Source organism: Phascolarctos cinereus, unplaced genomic scaffold (assembly GCF_003287225.1).
Source record: "Phascolarctos cinereus isolate Bilbo 61053 unplaced genomic scaffold, phaCin_HiC Scaffold_4;HRSCAF=312, whole genome shotgun sequence".
NCBI classification, from domain to species: Eukaryota; Metazoa; Chordata; class Mammalia; order Diprotodontia; family Phascolarctidae; genus Phascolarctos; species Phascolarctos cinereus.
This window is the reverse complement of record NW_027555847.1, coordinates 156,011,647-156,034,910: the sequence shown is the minus strand read 5'-3', so window position 1 is coordinate 156,034,910 and position 23,264 is coordinate 156,011,647. Positions and strand designations below refer to the sequence as shown.

General features: G+C 35.8%; 1 protein-coding gene across 9 annotated transcripts in view; it reads left to right on the top strand.

Annotated features, from left to right (window-relative positions):
* AGTPBP1 (ATP/GTP binding carboxypeptidase 1) overlaps positions 1–23,264 on the top strand; it is a 229,603-nt gene that overhangs the window by 99,876 nt on the left and 106,463 nt on the right. For 8 of the 9 annotated variants that reach the window (XM_078152680.1, XM_078152679.1, XM_078152676.1 and 5 more), the window contains 4 exons: positions 254–351; positions 3,430–3,546; positions 6,506–6,598; positions 8,154–8,860. In XM_078152680.1, coding sequence (XP_078008806.1) covers positions 254–351; positions 3,430–3,546; positions 6,506–6,598; positions 8,154–8,860 — 1,015 coding nt within the window. The remainder of the gene's footprint in view (positions 1–253; positions 352–3,429; positions 3,547–6,505; positions 6,599–8,153; positions 8,861–23,264) is intronic. The other variant, XM_078152683.1, reaches the window with a different exon arrangement.

Sequence of the window (23,264 nt, the reverse complement as noted above, 5' to 3'; positions counted from 1 at the left end):
ACATAAAAGACACTAATGCAATGTTACTGTAGATTTCACAGTCATGTGCTATTCAAGCACAAGCAGTGAAGGGTGAGTCACAACAGAAGGTGCTATTTAATATTTTATGTATGACAATTATTTATAAATATTTATGCATTTGTAGTATTTTTTAATGTGAATTCTTAATACTTTCAATGTAGCAGTCTTCCCCAGGATGTCATTTTGTAGAAAGTTTACTTCTCACCTACTTATAGAGCCTTTTGTATCACAGTGGATGACGTAGTAGATGAAAGCGATGACAATGAAGACCTTGAATTAGAAGCTGAAAATGAAATTGAGAATGATGATGATATAGACCAAAATTTTAAGGTTGGTATAAATGTTTATTGTCAATTAAGTGTATACAATATGCATTATTATTGTAAAAAGAAAGTAAATTTAAATAATGACATAGAGACTCATTGCTGAACTTGTGCCTATTTTCTTTCTTTTTCTTTCTCTATATTATGGTTCATCAGTGAGAGTAAACTATTGCAAAGAGAAGTGAAGCTTTGTTTTAAGTCCTTAGAGTGGAAGGGGCCTTGAAGTGTTACCTAATTCTCTCTTTTTGGCTCTAGGAAGGACTTTAATATACGTATAATAAAAATTGTTGTACGTTTTGCTGTTTTAAAAATAAACTTTATTTCAATATTTTGCTTTTTACATCATCAGAATTTCTCTTAGCAGCTTCCCTTTCTCATATAACATTTTCTTTAACATATAACAATTAACATATATAACATATGATCATATAACAATTTCTTTAAAAGAAAAAGAGCAAGAAGGGAAAAAAATAAACTGAGCAAAACCAATGAATATATTGAAACGAAGTCTGAATGCCTGTGCAGTGCATCACATCCATAGATCTCCCACCTCTGCAAAGGATTTGGGTGGGGGAGTGTATTTTTGGGTCATACTTATTCATTGCAATTTTAGGACACTCACTTTTGGTTGTTTCATGGTAGTCCTTTCCATTTACATTGTTGTAGCGTACCTATTGCTTTTAAAGATTTTCAGGAAAGTGATTCCATGTATGTATGCATATGTGTGTGTATACACATATACATACATATCCATATACACATATTGCCACTTTGTTCTAAATGAGATTATCCTTTTGATTAGGAATTTCTTTTGTGCATTGATCTAAATAGAGTTCCTTGTGATATGGATTATAGAACATTGTGAAACTTAGTATTAATATAGAAATACTTCAAGGATCTATGAATTGGGATAGATACTCTCTCCATGACACAGCTCATATGTTTTGGTAGATGGCACTTGAGAAAGTTATTATGCCCTGAAAAATTCAGCCTACTGGGTGATGAACCTCTCTCTCTAGAACTCATTGGAAATACTTTATTTTAGATAGTGGAGTTTTTCAGAGTGCTGAAAATTAATGTTGTAAGGGCTAGAACTTAATTTAACAGTTTTTGATAGAAATATTTCTCAAGCATATGCTACACTTCCCTAACTTGTTTAAATAAAGTATATTGAATATAATTTAACCTTCCTTTGAAGTCACTATTATGGGCATTAGTGATTGTGATGTGCCAATTACATTTAGGTAGATAATGTGCACTATAGGGCTGAATAGGAACTCTGATCATCAAAGTGACCAGCCAGGATTCCAGAGGACCAATGATAAAGCATCTTTGTGGAGAGATAATGGACTCAGGGTGCAGAATGAAGTATATATTTTTGGATAGGGTCAGTGCAGTCATTTGTTTTGCTTCACTGCATATGCAGTTATGATGGTTTTATTTTTGTTTTTATTTTGTTTTTCCAATGTGTGTGTGAGTAGTTATGGGAAGGGGAGAAAATAGATTTTTGTTAATTGAAAAAATTAATTTAATTTAAAAAATAAACCTTTCCCTTCTTGAAAAAGTATCAGATTTCATTTGCTTTTTGGTTCTTTTTAGTGTATGTAAATAGCTACTTATTTAGTCTATACAACTGAATCCTGTTTATTGTTTCCATGTACACATAGTAAAAATGTTCTGTGCCTTCAAGGGCTGCAGTACTGAGGTGGAGTTTATTGTGCTATGAATAAGGCAAATTTAAAAATGAGTTATTAAATAAGTATATTTAAATTATTTCCATACGTCTCTTTGGCCCCCTAGTGGAGTTAATAATAATTGGTCATGTTATTTCTTAATTTGGGATCACAAAGCTACTGTAGATAGATAGCAATTGATATGATCAGACTCCCAACTCCTCTTGATCTCTCGGAGTGGGATATTTATTGCTTGAAATCTTCTCTGAACAGCACACAAGGTACTTTCAACTAATCCTATTTGACCACAGATTTTCCCACTTCTAGTGGATACTTTTAACCTCTCCTCCCAGAGTGGCACATAGTTTGCTTCTAATCTGTACAAAATGGACAGCCTGAATTATATGCCACACTTTGGGGAGTATGGTATGTCACAATTTTCAAAAGGGTCATGGATAGAAAAAGTTTGAGAACGACTTGTATGTTATTAAGTGTACCAAAACATTTTGTTTTGAAGCTAGACTTCCTCTGAAATACCTAAACAATTTCTCTTACAAAGTATATCTCCTCCACCAAAGATCTGGTTTATCAGTTGTTAACAGAAAGAAAGGTTGGGTCCTTTTACGTTGATAACATATTAATAACATTGACTGTTGTATTTGACCAGAATTTGTTGCCTGTCCATTCATACTACAACTACCCTAGTGAGGCCCATATCACCTCTTGACTGGATTACTGCATTTTTCTCCTAATTGGTCTCCCTGCATACAATCTCTAATCTCTCTATTTTCAGAAGGTTTTTTCTGAATCTCCAAGTTGTTATCTACTCACCTCTTCCTACCGCCAAAGAAATTACCTTTTGTGTAGATACCTTTATTTACTTCTCTGTGAACATGTATTCCCTGAGTAGACTGTAAGCTTGGGTAGAGAGACACTCTCACTCCTGGTCCTAGCATCAGTGCCTGAACAGAATTAAGCATTTGTTGATTAACTGATGACTTCATTTATGTATGTATCTGTTCTTTCACCTCTTCTTTATTTACTCTGTATCCCTTCATGCAACTCTTCTCATGTTTCTCTGAATTTTTTATTTTAAAAAATCACTGGTATAGCTTAGTTAGGTTTCTTTTAATTCAACTTTTTTTAACTGAGCTTCAAGTATATATTTTACAGTTTGACTCTTTTGAATTGGTTTGATACATGTCTTCATGCTGTGATTTTCTCTATTAAAGGACACTTAAAATGTTAAATTGGACAGATTATTAAAATAAGTAAAAATTATTGCACAATTTATTTTGCTCATCCTTTGGCTTTAATTCCATGTAGTGATTTGGATGGCATTAAATTGACAGTGCATTCTGGTTTATTAGAGGCATACCTAACCTTAATACAGTATGTTTTGATTGTTACAGAATGATGATATTGAGACTGATATTAACAAGTTAAAACCCAAGCAAGAATTAGGACGACCAATAGAAGAGCTAAAAATGTATGAACATTTTTTCCACGAACTTTCTGATGACTTTCAGGTAAAAAAAAAGCTGATTAATCCAGGTCCTTAATGTTTACTGAATTAAGAATTATTTTCTCTCTTAAATTGAAAGATATTTCCTATTTTGCTTTTCATTTTTAAAATGAGAAAGGGTTTTTTCTTAGCCATGTGACCTTGTGCAAACCAGTTAACCTCTCTGGATTTTAAGTTACTTTACCTATAAAAATGAATGGCAAAAGCTGGGAGTGGTGGCATACACCTGTGTGGTCCCTGTTACTGTGGAGGCTGAGGCTGGTGGATCACTAGAGTTTGGGAATTCTGAGCTGTAGAAGGACTAAAGCCAATTGGATATCAATATTAAGTCCCGTACCAAGATGGTGAACCCTTGGGAGTCAAGGACTACCATGCTGCTTAAGGAAGAGTGAAATTGCCCCAGTTGTAAATGATGGTCAGAACTTTCTTGCTGACAAGAAATGGGGTCTGGCCTGTGAGCGACCAATGTACTTTTAGCCTGGATAAGATAGGGGGATCTAGACCTCAAAATAAAAAAAAAGAATGGTGTAGACTTGGTTACCTTTAAGGCCTCTTTTCATCTGAAATAACTTGTAGATATACATTAACTCTACAACATTTGAATTTTTAAAATGTTTAAAAAAACTAATCATCTGTTATTATCTCCTTTCATTCAATTATACTGACATGTTAGAAGTAAGAGCTAGTTAAAAGTGATAATTAAAAACTGCTTTCATGTTATTGACATTTGCAAATAAATATGATAGTCTTTTAATTATTGTCTTTTCTGGTAATATCATGTGAAAATTATTAGAACATTTAACTTATAATTTGCTACCACTTTTAATTTATGTTAAAGGTTCTTAGTCTAATTTGCTAAATAGCTTAGCCTGAGCTAGCAGTGATTAATAGAAAAGATAAATGGAATATAAATAACCAATATTTTAGTGTGGCTTGGGGAAAGAGTTGAGTGTGTGATTTCTCCTGGCTCTGTTATGAGTAAGCTGTGTGATGTCACTAAAATTGCTTAACTTTCCTGGGCCTCAGTTTCCTAATTGTAAAATGAATATGTTAGACTAGGTGGTCTTTAAAGTTCTTTTAAAAAATTCAACAATTCTCCTTTCTTATTCCTCCAAAAGAGAGACTGAAAGTGATAGAGAGGAAAGGTAATTGAAAAGATGGTTTTTACTTTGGGGATTTCTTTACTTCAAATTTGTTAGAAATTCATTTGCCTTTATTCATAGGATGAGTTAAATAGCTGCTATGATTCTAATTGAGTATTTAGGTTGCTGCATGGAGCCGGAGATGCACTGGAATGATGAAAGGGAGAGACAACTGACCCATATCTTTAGCCTAAAGATGTACAATATGCTCAAGAGGGGAGGTCAGAGGTATCTAGGTAGGAGCAAAAGACTGAGTTTAGATTAAACTTTTTCATATCTTCCCTTTTCACTAGTGTTGACTACCAAATTACAACAAAATACTTATACATACAGAAGCTCTTACAAGCAATGGAAAAAGCTGATTCAGAGCAATAATGGGAAAATCATAAGACTGGCTACAGGTAGAGAAGGTTATTTGGTTAATTTGAATCACCTCTATAATTTAGTATAGGTGAAAAGACAAGTACATTTGAGAAGTCATATACAGTAAGTCTTAATAGAATATGGATATACAAAAATAAAAGGATATTCAAAGTAGCCATAAGGAAAAGGAGATTGCAGCTGGTACTGAGATTAGCATTCTGTTTCTTATTGTTCACCAACTCTTTTACCTTAAACAAGTAGTTTACTATAGAAATTGACTTGGTTCCTTCTGTCTGCTTATCAATACAATTCTTCACAGTGATAATTAAGTTAGATTGCACTCCACAAAGACTTAATGCTGACAGCTAACTTTCATTGTGTTGGAAGAAAAGAAGTTAATTTTAAAAGAGAGACTTTCAGAGTCTCTGCTTCTTAGTATACTCTATTTTAGGCTGTCAACTTTGAATTCTATGGCAGGTGATATGTGAAATAGTTCATTTAAGTATGTAATTGGGAAAATATATCTAATATGAAGTAGATGTGTTGTGTTCAAATAATTCTCAATTTTTATTTCAAAGAGAAATTCTTTTCTCTATTGCAGTAACCTATATGATTAATGTGTTTGAAAAATATGCAGTAAGTTTCAGTGATGTAATACAAAAAATATACTTAGAATAACTTTGTTATAAGACCAATGAGTAATATGTTTTACTGACTTATTAAAAAGACAGATTAAATGAATTTTTATGACTCTTTTCCACTTTAGCTTGCATGTTATTTCCAATATCAGTCACTTCACTTAGAAATTACTTTATTACGTTTGAACCTTCAAAGACCACAAAAGTAGAAGAAGCCACCTTTTTTCTCTAATTAAATGCCAAACTGAAAAAAATAAAAACAAAAAAACACCTTTTGAAGACAATGTATAGTAATAAACATGAGCAATTTTTAAAAAAAGAGACTTCCATGATTTTAAAACCAAGAGTGCCACCACTCAATAATTATTTGGAACCATGAGTGGTGGAGCAGTAGGAGTAAAACGAAGAATGTCTGTGGGCCAGGTGAGGCAGTCACCAATTAGGAGAGCAGGAGCCCAAGGCAGAAGTTCTGAAGATGAAGCTAGCTTTGTAGATCAGTTACTACTTTTTCCTTTAAGGGTACCATCATCTTTCCAGTCACTCAAGTTCACAATCTCAGTCACCTTCAGCTCTTCCCTTTTCTTTGCCTCTCATATCCACTCAGTTGGCAAGTCTCATCAGTTTTGTCCCTACAACAATCTTTCATGTTGTTGTGTTCTTTCCTGTCGTATCAACACCACCCTAGTCCAGGTCCTCACCTGGACCCAGCACTTGGCATGCAGCATTTGCTTAATGAATAAACGCCTTGTCGATGGTGATGATGGACTTTTGAAAGAGTTTTCTAAGTTGTCTCCTTGCCTCAAATCTTTCCTATCTCCAGCACATCATCCACAACTGCCAGATCGATATTCCTTTTAGCATGAGTCTGACTTCCTTGAGCAAAAATCTGCAATTGTTCCTTCTTGTCTCTAAGGTAAAATTTAAACTTTTTTGCAATGGATTCAGCCTCTAGTCTGGATCGAGGCTATTGTTCCATGCTTATTGTGCCATGCTTATTGTACCTGATCTCCGTGGTCTACCCAAACCAATTTACTTGTTATATTCAGCATAAGATGTTTTATCTGTATCTCTGCCTTTGCACAGGCCTTCTTCCAAACCTGACCTATACTTTTCCTTTCACCCTTTGGCTTTCAAAATCCCTAACTTTCTTCAAGGTCCCATTCAAGAGCACCTCCTATAAGAGTCTATTCTGATCTTCCCCTCTCCAAGTTATTCATGTACTCCCCACCAAATTACTTTGTATCTATTCTACACTTAATTTTCCTCTGTATTTGTTGTTTCACCTAAACAGAACATAAATTCCTTTAAGACAGAAACTGTTTTGTTTCTTCTTTGTGTATCCTTACCACCTAGAATAATGCTTGAGTCACAGTAGGTACTTAATAAATGTTTATTGAAGGATGGAATAAATTAATGAAAGTAGAGATATGTTTGTCATAGAAAAAATTACAATAAGTATTTTTTAAAAAATTGAATATTTGAGACAAGCAAGAGATTAAGATAGCAACTTGGCCTCTGGTAGCCTGGATGTTGGAGTACTTGAGTTGCACTACATTTTTATGGGATTTTCAGAATTGTTCTCCTTTTCTGTGCATTCTTGTTTCTTCAATTTTCATTGTCCTATAGATAATAGGAATTTCCCTTTTGAGGAGAGAAGGTTTACATTCACAGTTCCTGGAACTTAACTACTATCTAATTTTTTTTTTAGATATTTATAATTATAGGACTAAGGCTGATGTAGTTTCATATTTCATCTGTGAGCATATTTTATAACTTCTTACTTTAGGTTTTTGGCATCTCTGTTCTCCCAGTTTATCACTCCTGTTCTGGCTTCACTTACCTTTCTTTTAGAATCTTGACTTTATAAAGTTAACTATTTCAATAAGGGGATTTGATGAGGTGACTTTTCCCCTCATGATGATTAAAATATTTATATATTTCTCTAGCTGCCTATATATTTGATTTTTGAGATTTTTTTTGGCATCTCTTATTCAAGAAGATGAGTAACTTCTTAATATTTTCATTTTCTTTTAAAACCCTCTAATTTTGAGGAAAAATTAAAGACACATTGCTTTATTCTTACACTCTGATTTTAAAGTGCTCAATATACTTTATTTTTTCCTAATCTCAGATCTTAGATTTCATTGGTATAAGGAATATCTTGGTAAGAGATCTTCCTCCATTAATGTATATCAGCAGTTGGTCTTCAGTTTTATAGTTTGAGAGTATTTCCTGAGGTAGCAGAGAGGGATAAGTGATGTGTTTGGGGGCATACAGCCAGGATGTGGCAAAGGTGGGACTTGAACCCAGATTTTCTTCACTCTGAGGATAACTCTAAGCAGTGCTACCACTTGTCTGTGATATTATTATAATACACTATGAAATAATTTTAATGCTATCTTTATTTTTGCTAAAATACTTGACTGTATACTGGTAATTTTTTTTCATCATACTTTTTGTTTTTGAAGGAATGTGATTTAATTGCCAAAGAACCAAAGCCCTTGGCAAAGGAAGGAAATCTAGGTGGACCTATTGTTGTTCCTACAGCAGGAGAAGAGCCACCTGTGGAACCAAACAGTCTAACAAATTCAGTGAAAAAGAATATCATTTCACAAAAAGAAGAAGGTGATAAACAACCTGCCTTTTTAGACCTAGCAAAAGAAGATATTAAAAATGATAGTAGTCCATTGCAGCTACAAGAAGGTGATCAAAATAGAACAGTTTCATCAAGCCAGTATCTCACTAGTGACCTAGTGAAGGCCTTGGACCGAATAACACTGCAGAATGGTCCCCAAACTTCCCAGAGCTTTACTGCCGGAATAAAGAAAGATTCCAGTCCTCACCTTACCTCCATTACGTGCACTAAAACATGTCCGCATATTTCTACTTGTGGAAATGTGCTCTTTGAGGGACGGACTGTTCAACTAGGAAAGCTATGCTTTACTGGAGTTGAAACTGAAGAAGATGATGATTCTGCATCTAACTCATCAGTGGAGCAAATGTCAATTGAAGCACCCAACATGACACCACTCCATGATTCTGATCTATATGTTGAGATTGTGAAAAATACTAAATCTGTTCCTGAATATTCAGAAGTGGCTTATCCTGATTATTTTGGTCACATTCCACCTCCATTTAAAGAACCTATTTTAGAAAGACCCTATGGTGTGCAAAGGTGAGTAGTCTTTGTTTTTCCTCTAAAAAAGGACAGTTACAATATTAATAATGACTATTTTTCTTAATTTTCAAAGATAATTAATTATATTTCTTATATTTGGCTCATGTTTAGGAAGAAAATTACTTCAGAGGGAAGTTATTAGCATTCTTAGCCTAACAAATGCAAGCACATTCTGAAATTTAATCTTTATTAATTAAAAAAGTTGAACATTTATAATTAGGATACCATGTAGAAGAAACTAGAAATTGGCCATTTCAAAAATATCTTCATCCATTATTAAGTTGCAAAATGTTAAAATTTATTGTTTGACCAATTTTTGGCAGATATTCCTTAAAAAATAAATAGTTCATTTCCATTGTCCCTTGTATTTCTGTCTTAGGCATGCAAATTGGAAATAAAATATCAAATGAAAGACCAGATACGTTGTACTAATGTGTTACATTTTAAATTTGAGGCTAGAAATTTGCAATAAAAAGAAAATATGAAATTAATCTAAGAAATAACTATAGCAGGTGTGGTGGTACACACCTGTAATCCTTGCTATGGGGAAGTTGAGGCTGAGCTAATTTGGTGTCCACACTAAGTCCAGCACAAGTATGGTGAGCTCCTGTGAGCCTGGGGCCACCAGGCTACACATGGAGGAATAAACCAGCCCTGGTCAGAGCCTTAGTGCCAGTAAGTTATGGAATCAGGCACTTCTAATCAGGGCAAGATAACAAAATCTAGTCTCTTGTCACCTGACTGCAAACCCCAAATAAATGAATAGAAAGAAAGAGAGAAGAAAGAAATAATTGAAGTGATTTATCTAGTGATGTCAGGTAGGTGATGGTTTGTATTTATAAGGCAGAGGTTTATAAGTGATTGGCTGGCTTAGTGGGACTAATGACTGGACCATTTTATTGTGACTACAGGTGAGATTTTTGATAGTCATTTATCATTGAAAATATTAAGCATTTACTTGTTTATGGTCCCTTTCTAGGTGATAGTACTAACTGTAAAAAGAAATATTTAAGAAAGTTTGTAGAGTATGAGATGTGGTAGGAGATTTTTCCTGGAATTTTCTTCCTCTTCATCAATGAGCATTTTCCCCTAGGGGTTAAAACACAAAAAGTGAATAGCCTCTATCCTCAAGGAGCTTGTTTTTAAAGCCTTTTAACAAATTCTAGATAATTCTACTGCAAAAAAGAAAAATGTTAATAATATTTATAAATCCCATATTCCACATATTTTATGAACTTGTTTCATGAATAAAACAATTACGTGTGTGTGTGTGTGTATGTATGTATGTATGTGTATGTATGTAATAAACAAGTGTTCAGGGCTGCCTTTCCTTCACCCAAGAGGTTGACCAGAACCAAGAAGGTCAGTTCTAAGCCTTTGTTATGCATACACAAGACATAAGCAGATTAAAAAATGCTTTAAAGATATCATATACAATAATGATAGTACTTGCTAAATTATTCCATGAATAAAAACAATAGTGTTTAAAGCTGTCTTAATGACTTCAATTTTTACTGAAGATTTAGTGGAATAATATATTTATTACTAAAAGATGTAGACAATAAGAAAGAAATTGTAAATTATGCATTATAGTATGTTTGTGCATAGACTTACTGGTCATTTTGATTAGCAAATTATATTTTCAATAATCAAAATAATATAAGACAAAGCTATATACACATTATAATTTCTGATAAAAATACCTATCAATACTTCATTGCTCTAAGTTTTGAAGTATTCAATTTAACAAACATTTACTAAATGCTTACTACATGCAAGGCACTGTGCTAGGCACCTGGAATGTGGAAACCAAGATGAAATAGCCCCTGCTGTCAAGGAGGTCTGGGGAAGGATGCAGCATGTGTTCAGATAAGAGAATACAAAATAGACTTTTATAACACCACAAAATTATAAATTACCTCAAATATTTCTTCATAAATTATCTTCATCTTTCAGTTATTTACTTCTGATAACAAGTGTGGCTGACAGCTCAGGATCTCCTGCCATCTAGTGGCAAGAGGCTATACAATTAAGAATAGGAACTTGTGCTAAGGAAAGCTTTAGACATTCTTTTAATGTGTAGTACCTGAATCATTGTAAATGAATTTAAAAGTACTAGAACCCCCATCTTAGGAAATGCTGTTAGACATTGGAATGCCTTATGTAACGTTAGAGAGTCTCTGAATTTTGAGTTGGAAGGGATCTTTTCAGCCATCTAATTCAACTCGTATCTAAAAGGTGTAACTACTATAACAGTCCTGACAATTTGTTATACACCTTCGACTAGAAGACTTCTGTGGAGGGAAACCCATCATCTCCTTGGGTAAAATATTCCACTTTGTGATAGCTCTAATTATTAGGAAACTTCTTGACACTAAGCCTAAATTTACCTTTTTGAAACTTTCACCTTTCACCTAACTTTTGAGACCAGAAAACAAGTCTGATCCCTCTTCTGCATGAGAGCCCTTGAACATAAACATTATATTCCTCCAGACAGAGTCTTCTCTGCTTTAGGCTAAATGTCTTTAATATCCTCAAATGATCCTCATATGACAGAGACTCACTGTCTTGGTTGCCCTCTCCATCTTGGTTGCTCTCCAGCTTATCAGATTTCCTTCCTAAACTATGAATCCAGAACTGAACATCTGCTCCAGAGGTGGTCCTACCAAGGCATGAAACAGTCACTGCCATGTCTGTATTTTGGAAGTTTTGTCTTTTCTACTGTAGCTTAAAGATGACATTGACTTATTTGGCCACCAGATATTGAATTCTCAGTCCACTAAAATACTCATGTCATTTTTTTTTATACCAGATATTTTCTAACTGTGCCTCCCTCAACTTGTATTTGTGATGTTGATTTTTTTTTTGGTATCCCTGTAAAGCTTTAAAGTTATTGTTATTGGATTTCACCATATTAGATTCAGTCCAATGCTCCAGTCTATGAAGACCTTTTTGGATCCTGACACTATCATCCTCTGCTATTAACAAACTCTTCCAGTTTTGTGTCATCTGAAAATTTGACAAGCATGTCATTTATGCTTTTATTCAAGCTATTGTTAAAAATATTAAATAGCACCATGCTATGCATAGATTTTTGGTGTGTTCCACTAGACACCTCTTATATTGATTTTAAACAATGATTAGTCCTTTAGTCTAGCTGTTCAGTCAGTGCTGGCTATCCATTATCTACCACACATCTCTGTCATTTCCATAAGAAAGATATGAAGTAATTTAGCAGATATTTTGTTAAAATCATGATAAAATCTATCTCTAGTATTTCCCCTTCAAATACTTTCAAAACTCTTTGAAAAAAGAAAATAAGTCTAGTTTGGCACCTCTTCTCGATGAAGTCATGCTAGCTTTCTTTGATCACCAGTTCCCTTTCTAGATGTTCTTTAACCACTTCTTTTTAATAACCAATTCTAGAATTTTCCTGAGAATTACATTCAAGCTTACTGATTTGTAGTTTCCAGACTCTATCATCTTCCCTTTTTTAAAGAATGGAGCAATTCAGTTCTGTAGCACCTCTTTCTTTTTTTGAGCTTTTAAATATCACTGACAGTGGTTCAGCAACTACAACTGCCAGTTCCTTCAGTACCCAGGAATGTCAACCCGAGGTTGAGGTGACTTGAATTCTAGGGCAACTAGGTGCTGTCTTTCTTTTTTTAAAATTTAAAATTTTTTTTCCTTTAATATAAGTTTATTTATTTTTAGTTTTCAACATTCACTTTCACAAGTTTTTGAGTTCCAAATTTTCACCCCATCTCACTCCTCCCCCCGCCCCAAGATGGCATGCATTCTGAATACCCCTTCCCCTGGTCTGCCTTCTCTTCTATCTCTCCCCCCTTCCTTCTCTTATCCCCTTCCCCTTCTATTTTCCTGTAGGGCAGGATAGACTTCTGTACCCCATTTCCTGTATTTCTTATTTCCCAGTAGCATGTGAAAACATTTTTTTTAAACATATGTTTTTAAAACTTTAGGTTTCAAATTTTCTCTCTTCCTCCCTCCCCACCCACCCTCATTGAAAAGGCAAGCAACTCAATATAGGTTGTACATGTGCAGTTATGCAAAACACTTCCATAGTAGACATGTTGTGAAAAACTAACTCTATTTCCCTTAATCCTGTCCTACCCTCCCATTTATTCTATTCTTTCTTTTGACCCTGTCCCTCCTCAGAAGTATTTACTTCTGATTACTGCCTTTCCCAATCTGCCCTCCTCTCTATCATCCCCCTGCTCTCTTGTCCCCTTCTCCCCCTATTTTCCTGTAGGGTAAGACAGATTTCCATACCCAATTGAATGTGTATGTTATTCTCTCCTTAAGCCAAATCCTATGAGAATAAGATTCACTCATTCCCTCTCACCTTCCCCTATTTCCCCTCCACTGTGAGACTTTTCTTTTGGTTTTTTTTTTGTGAGATAATTTACCCCATTCTACCTCTCCCTTTCTTCTCCGAGTATCATCCTCTCTCATCCCTTAATTTTATTCTCCAGATATGACCCCTTAATCTTCAACTCACCCTGTGCCCTCTATCTATCTATATATAATACATACAATTTTTTTCCTTCAACTACCCTAATACTGACAAAGTTCTCATGAGTTACAAATATCATCTTTCCATGCAGGAATGTAAACAGTTCAATCTTAATAAGTCTCTTATGATTTCTCTTTCCTGTTTACCTCTTCATGTTCCACTGGAGTCCTGTATTTGAAAGTCAAATTTTCTGTTTAGCTCTGGTCTTTTCATCAGGAATGCTTGAAAGTCCTCTATTTCACTGAATGACCATTTTTTCCCCTGAAGGATTATACTCAGTTTTGCTGGGTAGGTGATTCTTGGTTGTAATCCTATCTCCTTTGCCCTCTGGAATATTATATTCCATGCCCTGCGGTCCTTTAATGTAGAAGCTGCTAAATCTTGTGTTATCCTGATTGTGTTTCCACAGTACTTGAATTGTTTCCTTCTGGCAGCTTGTAATATTTTCTCCTTGACCTGGGAACTCTGGAATTTGGCTATAATATTCCTAGGAGTTTTCCTTTGGGGATCTCTTTCAGGAGGAGATCTGTGGATTCTTTCAATTTCTATTTTGCCCTCTGGTTCTAATATATCAGGGCAGTTTTCCTTGATAATTTCTTGAAAGATGATGTCTAGGCTCTTTTTTTGATCATGGCTTTCAGATAGTCCAATAATTTTTAAATTCTCTCTCCTGGATCTATTTTCCAGGTCAGTTGTTTTTCCAATGAGATATTTCACATTGTTTTCTAATTTTTCATTCTTTTGGATTTGTTTTACAGTGTCTTGATTTCTCATAAAGTCACTGCTTCCAATTGCTCTATCCTAATTTTTAAGGAAGTATTTTCTTCAGTAATCTTTTGGACTTCCTTTTCCATTTGGCCAATTTTTCTTTTTAGGGCATTTTTCTCCTCATTGGCTTTTTGGACCTCTTTTGCCATTTGGGTTAGGCTATTTTTTAAGGTGTTATTTTCTTCAGTATTTTTTTGGGTCTCCTTTAGCAAGCTGTTGACTTGTTTTTCATGATTTTCTTGCATCACTCTCATTTGTCTTCCCAGTTTTTCCTCTACTTCCTTACTTGCTTCTCAGAATCCCTTCTGAGTTCTTCCAAGGCCTGGGACTGATTCATATTTTTCTTGGAGGCTTTGGATGTAGGAGCTTTGACTTTGTTGTCTTCTTCTGGTTGTATATTTTGATCTTCTTTGTCACCAAAGTAAGATAATATAGTCTGACTCTTTTTGTGCTGCTTGCTCATGATCCCAGCCAATTACTTGAGTTTTAAACTCTTTGTCAAGGTAAGAGTCTGCTTCCAATATGGAGAGTGTACTGTCCCAAGCTTTGGGGGTTTGTACAGCTGTTTTCAGAGATACTTGTAGGGACCTGTAAATTTTCAGTTCTTCCAAGGTGGTATGATAAGGGGCGAGGTGTTTACTCCTTTCCTGGCCTGTGACCACAGGTATTCCTTTCTGTCCTGTAACTGTGAGGAGGGGTTCCTCTCTACAGCCACTACAAGGTCCACCACACCAGCGCTCCTCCTCACCCCAGCACCTCCCAGAACCGTGACCCAGATCCACACACAGGCAAAGCAAGAGATTCCTGCCTCACCACTGGCAAAGAGAACCCTGCAATCCCTCTCTGATCAGACACTGGATTCCCCTTCAGTCTATGGGCTGGAAGCTCGGGGAGCAGCTGCCCCCCCCCGGGCCACACTCTTGGGGAATGGAGCTGAGACCCTGCCTTCCTGTCTCAGCACTGCAGAAACAGACTTTTCCCACTGACCTTCTAAGTTGTCTTTGGCATTCGTGGATTGAGGAGTCTGGAAACCTCCACAGCTGCCTGCCTGAATTAAGTCCTCTGAGGCCTGTTCCAGGTTCGCTGGGGCCTGTGCAGCCATGCTGCGCTGCAGTCCCAGCCCGGCACGATATACCTTTCTGATCAACCATCCAGGTTGTCTTGGGCTGGAAATTTGTTTCACTCTGTCTTTCTGCGGGTTCCGCTGCTTCAGAATTTGTTTAGAGCCATTTTTTATGAGTATTTGGAGGGGTTTGGGAGAGAGCTCAAGCAAGTCACTGCTTTCACTCCACCATCTTGGCTCCGCCCCTAGGTGCTGTCTTTCTATCTCCTTACTTACCTTGGGCATCAGCTTTCTATCTGTGATTTCCCCCTCTCATTTTCAACGTAAAGGCCATTCTTCTTGGCAGAGAAAAAAGAAGAAAATAATTAAGCAGCTCTGCTATCTTTATGTTGTCGTTTTTAATTTTTTCCATGCAAAGCGGTGGTCCTCTGTCCTTTCTTTGATCTTGCTCTTTCACCTAATATTGCTTTAAAAGCCTCATTTTTTAAAATTGTCCTTCGATTTCCTTAATAGACACAGGTCCTCCTGAGTTTTAGCACTCCTGACACTATTTTTATAGGACTATGCCATATGCTTACATTCATTCTCTGTTATCTGCCTTTGCTTCCTTCTTTTCTATATATATTTAAAAAATCTAAATTAGTTGGTGATTTCCTTGCCCTTTCAAATCAGTCTCTTTATACAAGTTCAGTTTTTCCTCCTTATTGGAATTGTTTCATTTGTGTCTTCAGAATCTCTTTCTTGAGAGTTTCCCATTCCTCATGGATTGACTTCCCTTGTAGAATTTAAATGCATGGAATCCCACCTGTGCTTCCTCTGAGCCCTTTGAAGTCTGATTTCCCCAAATTTAGTATGCATACCAGATTATTCCTAGATTTCTTTTCCTTCATCGTAATTTACTCACAAGGTTTTCATTATGTCCACTCCAACAACCCATTCTTCCATGTCAGAATCAGAACCAGAACAGAACTTCCCATTCTTGGTTCTTCCTTTTGAAGGAGAATATTATCATTAAGCTAAGTGAAGAAATTATTATGTCCTCTGCTGTTGGCAGAGAGAGAACTCTTTCTGGGTTGGGATAAATGAAATCTCACATCACTATTCAATTGTGCCTTTGTGTCATTAAGGGCAACTAGCTATTCAGGTTTATGATCTACTTTCCAAACTCTGCATCTATTACCTCTTTCTGTGTAGGTGGTCTGTAATATACTCAGATGACAAAATAATTTCTGTTTTTCCCTTCATTGATCTTCACTCAAATGATGTCAGCTATTCTTTCCCCCTCTGGTTCTTGAGTTTCTTCAAGTGAATATACCTTCTTAATATAGAATACTGAATGTATTCCCTCCCTCTTTTCTCCCCCTTCCCAGATCCTTATTATCTATCCTTTTTCTTTTGAATAACTTGTACCCATTCAGAGGTATCTTCTCCAGGCATGCATTTCATCCCACTAATTCTCAGTGATACCTATAAGATGAATTTTGTTTCATTGTGTTAGGATCTCTAGTTCCTCTTGCTTATTGCCTATACTTTAGGCATTTGCATATAGAAATTTGAGGTCATAGATTTTACTTCTGGCTCCTTTTTTGGATTTTGTCTTTGGATTTCTTGTATTTCAAATACTATCATTCCTTTGTTGTAGCTGCTGTCTATAGTATTTAGAGTGGTGGATATTAAACCCCTTTTGATTAGATTTGCCAGATACCAGGTAAATAAATGTTTACCTTTATCTTTGCTTTATTAAGACTGGTAAAACATTCTTCTACCCATGACCAGTAGTTTGTCAACCCCACATTAAGCTGTGATCCAAAAATCCATCTCCCACTTTGAAGCACCATCTTCTTAGACGACTGTTTATTTCCTATATCCATTTTCCCTTTTTGCAACCCTTGACATTAATGGGCAGCAGTAAGGATAGTATAACCTGGTCCCCTATAATCCTTGAGGTTCTTCCACAAGACTTTGTAATCTTTGGCAGTACCTTCTGGGCTCCTTTTGGCTGTATTGTTTGTGTTTATTTGAATCTCCAGAAGTGAGTAGTAGTCGTTTGTTTTGACTAGAATTGGATAAATATCCCAGAAAGACATTAGATTCCTTTCTTGTTTTTATAAGGTTGACAGACATCTTAGTACCCTTGATCTGGCAGTGATCAAACACTACAACTAGTTTCTTCTTCCTCTCATCCTCATCTGATTGTTTGTATGTCTGTACCTTGAAGGATAAGCAACTGTTTCCTTCTCACAGTATGCAACACCTTCTCTTTGGGGAAAAGCTTCAGATTTGTTTTTTAGCTCAAAGTGGGCAGCAGTTCTTTTCCTTCCCCTCCTTTCTTGTGTGACATTCTTTGACTCTGTCACCCCCGACAAGGATTTCTTAGTCTGCTGTTCCAGATAGTTTTTACCCCCTTACTAAAAAAACCTGATTTCTGTTTTGGTTAGGAATACTTCATTGTCTCTGACAAGCTGAAATGTGGAGTGTCCTTGAGTCCTTTCAAACTTCTCTTCTAGGAAGGAGACCAGCCTGCACTTGAAACATGGATGAGTAGTCACTTGGCTGGGGCGACAACATAATCAAGTTTACATGCAATTGACTTCAAAATTTTCATGCTTTGCATATTGATTGAAATTCTCAGCCTTGTCTTTTGAACTACTTGTGGACACTTCCAGTTCACCTTTTAAGCATCTTACTGAGACTTTTGCAGTCTTTAATAATATCTTAATAATATGACATCCACCTGCAGCTTCCTTTACTCAGTTTCAAAAACAATTTGACAGCTACACCTTACCTTTTCCTACAGAAGCTAGAAATTGCTTGCTGGATTTGGAAGTGGATGATTCTAGGTTTGAGAGGAGTGGAGGAGTTTTGGATTGGAAGAGGAATCCTTTTCTAGCCAGAATTCTGAGCTAGTTTTCACTATGGCTATATTTTATAGCTTGTGGTTTTGGACCTTCCTCATATAGTCTGTAATATAAGGTATATTTTAACTGAATTTTTAGTGGGCCTCTTTGCTTGACCCTCACAACTTTGTAGCCACAAATTCTTTTTATACTGTCAAATCTGAAAACAAATTACCAAAAAGTCACAGAGGTGATATGCAAACACTGTTAACGATAAAAATACCAAAGAGCTCACACAGGTTATCACGACCACCATTAACTCTAAGAAATAAAATAAAAACAAAATAAAGCTGAAGAGCTAACAGTAGTCAGGAGCAAAAAGCTTTCTTTATTCTGTTGAAGGAGGGAAACCAGATACATGTGGCAGGGCTTCCTCTAGGAGGAGACCTGATATGTGTAGTTCTGAAAGGTGATAATATAGCTAGACAAAGAAAATATGGCTAGACAATCAGTGCAATGTAACAATAGCAGTGAGGCATAACAGCAACAGTAAGGCAAGGTCGCCTAGTGACAAAATGTCCAAAAAGTATGTGAACTTATAGCCAGGTCACTACTCATCTATGTTCCAGGTGTAGGCTGGTCTTCCTCGTAGAAGAGAAGGTTGAAAGGACTCAAGGGCCCCCCCCCCCCATTTCAGATTAGCAGAGACAATGAAAATTCCTAACTAAAATAGGAATCAGGTCTTCAGTGAGGGAGTAAGTCCATTCATAGCAGAACTGGGCCTGCTGGTGCTTGCCTGAGTTCAGGGACCATTAGTTCTGTGATTTAGTTGTAGTAGAGTTTATCCAGAGGGTGAATTCAAAGGATTGTTGTCATACCAAGCTCAGGACACAGTTTGCTTGCTGGACCTTAGCTCTGGAAAACAAGGCGTCTTCTAATAGTGAAAAGAGAGGGGTAGTCTTGGCATGGGGACCCTGACAGTAAATACCTAGTGGATCACATGAAAGCATCTAAACTTATGCAACATCAATCAGTCATTAGTTTCAACTGTGCTATTTAAAAGCAACTTCTAAAGAAACTAGCATCTCAGGTGCAACTAATTACCTTTGCTTAGTTTTTATTTTTGTCACCTTTTCAATCTAAAGTAGTGAGAGGCCTTTCTCAGCGGTGCATTCTTACCTTTTAAGTTGCCTTAATATAAAAATCACCTAGTTGTCAGTTGTCTTAACTCTAGGGGATTCCATGTACCCTGTGTAGACTGTTAGGAAAGCCTGACTTTAAATGTTTCTATCTCTTTGCATTTAGAGTTCTTGCTTTCTTACTGAGAATTTATATAATAGTAAACTCAAGCTGAGAATTCAAAGCATTGGTTCCTTTTTTTTTCCTTAGGAAGGTATTTGGAATGCTTTTAATCAGAAGGACAAAAGTTTTCTACTTTATTTAATTTTCTTAGTCTATTGGTCTCTTCTACTGGGAGCTTATTTAAACTTTTATTTACAACGGTAATCTCCGAATTTGTTCTGGGTAGCTGATTCTCTTGGTTTAAGATAATTGACTTCAATTACAGGCTGCTTGAGTTAAAGGGACTATACCTCTACATAGAATGAAATCTTTTGAACAAAATTTAAACAAAGTTTTGAGTATACATGGTTGAATATAAACTGATTTTGTTACAGGAACTTTATACTTTGAACCTTTGTATTCTTAAAGTGTTATGGTTTGGGTATACATACTTATTAGTGGTAAGAAATATTGTTGGGACAGGTCATCTGTTATTCTTCAGTAGTATTAGTCATTTTTATTTTGCTAGCCAGGTATCTGGGATGAATCCTACTTTTTCTTTTCTTTCTTTCTATTTTGCAGCTATCCATTATAGTTTGAACTCTTTTCCCATCTGCATCCCACCTGTGATGCCTACCACTGGTCCTAGACAAATGAGTCTAACAGAAAAAAAAAATATTTTGAATTTTGCCCATATCTTTGATTAATCCTTCTCAACGATATTCTGACATTTTTATCGTTAAATACGATAAGACATAAAATGAGAAAAATGATGTTATGGAGGAACAGCTTTTACTTGTTGAAAATCTTAAGTCTGTTTAAATGGGTTTTAAAAAATTATATTTTGATATAACTGAGATTTTGTAACAAGTTCTTGTCAGAAGGCACTTGTATCCAGAACAGGTTAATCAATTGTGTGATTGATAAATAGGAACAATTGAGTGTGGGTCAGGGTAAATACCTGATAGAAGGGAGCAGGTATAGGTCTCAAAAAGAGTGAAAGTGAAGATAGTGAGGTTTAGGTGTAGAAAGGTTTTTCTGATTGTAGAAAAGCAATCATTGGGTTTAACAGACCATCACCATCAGGCTGCTGTATAACTTTTCTTTCTTTTCCTGTTTCTGCAGCCTGCAAGGAAGCATGGGCTGAGATCAGGGAACTTGGAAGGGCAAACTGGGGCCTTTCAGTCAATCAATCAACAAATGATTATTGAGCGCCTGCTATGTGTGAGGCACTGTACTAGGCACTGTGGGGGATACAAAGAAAGAAAGGTAGGTTGATGCCAGATTGTGGAAGGCTCTGAATGCCAGGCTAAGGAGTTTGGACTTTATCCTTTAGTAAGTGGGAAACTATTGAAGTGTTTTTGAGTAAGGGAATAACATATTGAAAGTTGTGTTCCTGGAAGAATACTTGCAAAGTAGGTTGGAATGAGGAGAGACTGGAAGCAGGGGTGCTAGTTAAGGAGGATCTTATAAAGTGTGGTAATAAGAGCCTAAACTAAGGTTGTAGCAGGGGGACTAGAAAGGAAGGATTGAATATAAGAAGACAGTAAGAAAGAATAAGTGATAGAAATTGATGACTGATTAGATAATGGGAGGAGGTAGTAAGCAGGAGAGAAAGAGAGGAATCATAATGAGTTTGAGTGTTTGAGTCTGGTTTAATAGACACAGTGATGCTAAGTTTGACAGAAATACACACCTGGGGACTGTGAAAAAGATAAGGAGTTTGATTTAGATATTTTAAGTTTGAGGTGATTGTTGGCTATACAAATAGAAATATCCAGTAGTTAATTGGGGATATGGGAATGTTACTCAGGAGATAAAAGTCACATCTAGGAATCCAGTCTTGGAAGTCATGTACTTAAGGGTGATAGTTGAAGCGGTAATAGTAGACAAGATCTCCATGGAAAAGAATGCAGAGAGAAAAGAACAGAGGGCCAAGAGTTTGAACAACTTCTACATTTAGGAGTTGAGAGGAGGAAGAAGAGAAGTCAGCAATTAAGACAAAGAAGGAAGTGATTTGAGATGTAAGGAGAACCCAAGATAGTGATAGTTTAATGGAAGCAGAGAGAGTAGACTGTTTGAGGGAGTAGTTGATCAATCTTGAAAAATGATAATTAGAGATCCACTAAGAAAAGATCATTACCCTTTGAGAGTATGATTTTAGAAAGGCAGAGGACATTAAGTCCAGTTGCCATTTCTCTGATAAGTTGTAAGCAGGCAATTGCTCCCTATTGTGTACGTCAGTATGTCAGAAATCAGTTTCACAAATTGAATTGAGGTGCTGGGAATACAAAGCCAGCTATGTCATAGGCTCTATACTCAAGAAGCTTAGCATATCATAAGGCTGTGAAGGGGTTACAAGCTCACAAAAAAAAAAACTGTGATGAAAGAGAAGGAGAAAAATTTTAAGAAGATGTCTAGTTACAGGACTATGGAAAATTTGGAGAGGTTTTATCTGAGGGGATGAGAGCCAGACCAGGTGTTCATGGAAGGAAGGCTTCATCAAAAAGGTGGCATCTGAGTTAAGCTGTGATGAATGGAAATGACAGAGCTTCCTGAAAGGGCTTTTTACAAAAAATTGGCAAGGTTTAGGGTTATTAGAAGAATTCTTGTAAAGCTTGGAGGAAAAAACTAAGAGTTAGGTTAAGTAGCAATTGAGAACACATGGATTTTGAGTGTAAGGTACTGATATGTATTTAGGTGTTTTTATTTCTTAAATCCTACTCTAAATTTCATGATGTCTATCGAAGTGAATTAGTGATGATAGTTGTTGGTTCTGCTTAGTTGTTTTAATAAAGAGTCCTATTATTATGAAAAAAAGATAACAGCGGGAAAGTCTACCTCTTTGTCTTAGTTAAAACACACCGATAACTTATCTAACTATTCAGAAGAAAGTTGGTGCAGACAAAAGAGCATTGGCTCTAGAGTCCCAGGACCTGGGTTCTAATCCTACTTCAGATGTTGCTTTTGCAGTTTCCTCAACTGCAAAAGATTAGGCTAGATGACCTCCAACGTCTGTAATCTAGAGCTCTGATCTTAAGACTGACTTCTTGATGGCAGTTTGCCTTCACTGCAGGTAAAGAACTGAGGAGGAAATTATCCTGAGTACTGGCCTGACAAATCTAAACCTGTAATGTGATGATAAGCATTACAGACTGCTGCCAAATTGTTCCTTACATAACTCCCATGAAAGTCTAAAGTGCTTATTAGAAAGTAAAATGAAAAAATGATTACATTGAATGGTTTGAGTGTTTTATATATGTTTTAAATTCATCAGTATATGAATTGAGCAAGTAAATTGAGTAAATCTAATTTTATTGGTAAGAGTGAACCACAGAGTGAAGGATTACCAGTATAATAGAAAAGAAAGGTTTTGGTATGTTTGTAAAGAAGCATATAACATATTTAAAAGATTATTGTATTTTAAATGAAAAAAATGAAAAAAGTCCTTCAAATCAAAAGGTAGTCAATAGAATACAGTAGGAAATTAGGAAGTCCATTGCATTGGCTTATAGATAAACTATAGGGAAGTAATGAAAAGATTATGATATTTGGTCATATATAACTTATACTTGATAAACTAATGTATGCAGATATGGAAAACAATCACTTTAAACTGAGAAGTAAGGAGTTGCTCTGTCAGGTCATTGAACAAATCACTTGGGGCCTCATTTTCCTTGTCCATACAATGAAGGAATGAAGTAGTTTATTTTTAATTCCTTACAACATTCAGCTTCTCTGAACCTTAGGGTTTTAGAGTTAAAGAGCTTATTCTGTTTTACATTAATCCTTAATGCTGTATTTAAGATGTTAGATTTTGATATAGTCAGAATTATAGCCACGAAAACTAGTACTAATTAAGAATAACTTCCAATGCTTGAAAACTTTCCTCTTGTTGCTAAACCACAGCACAACTCA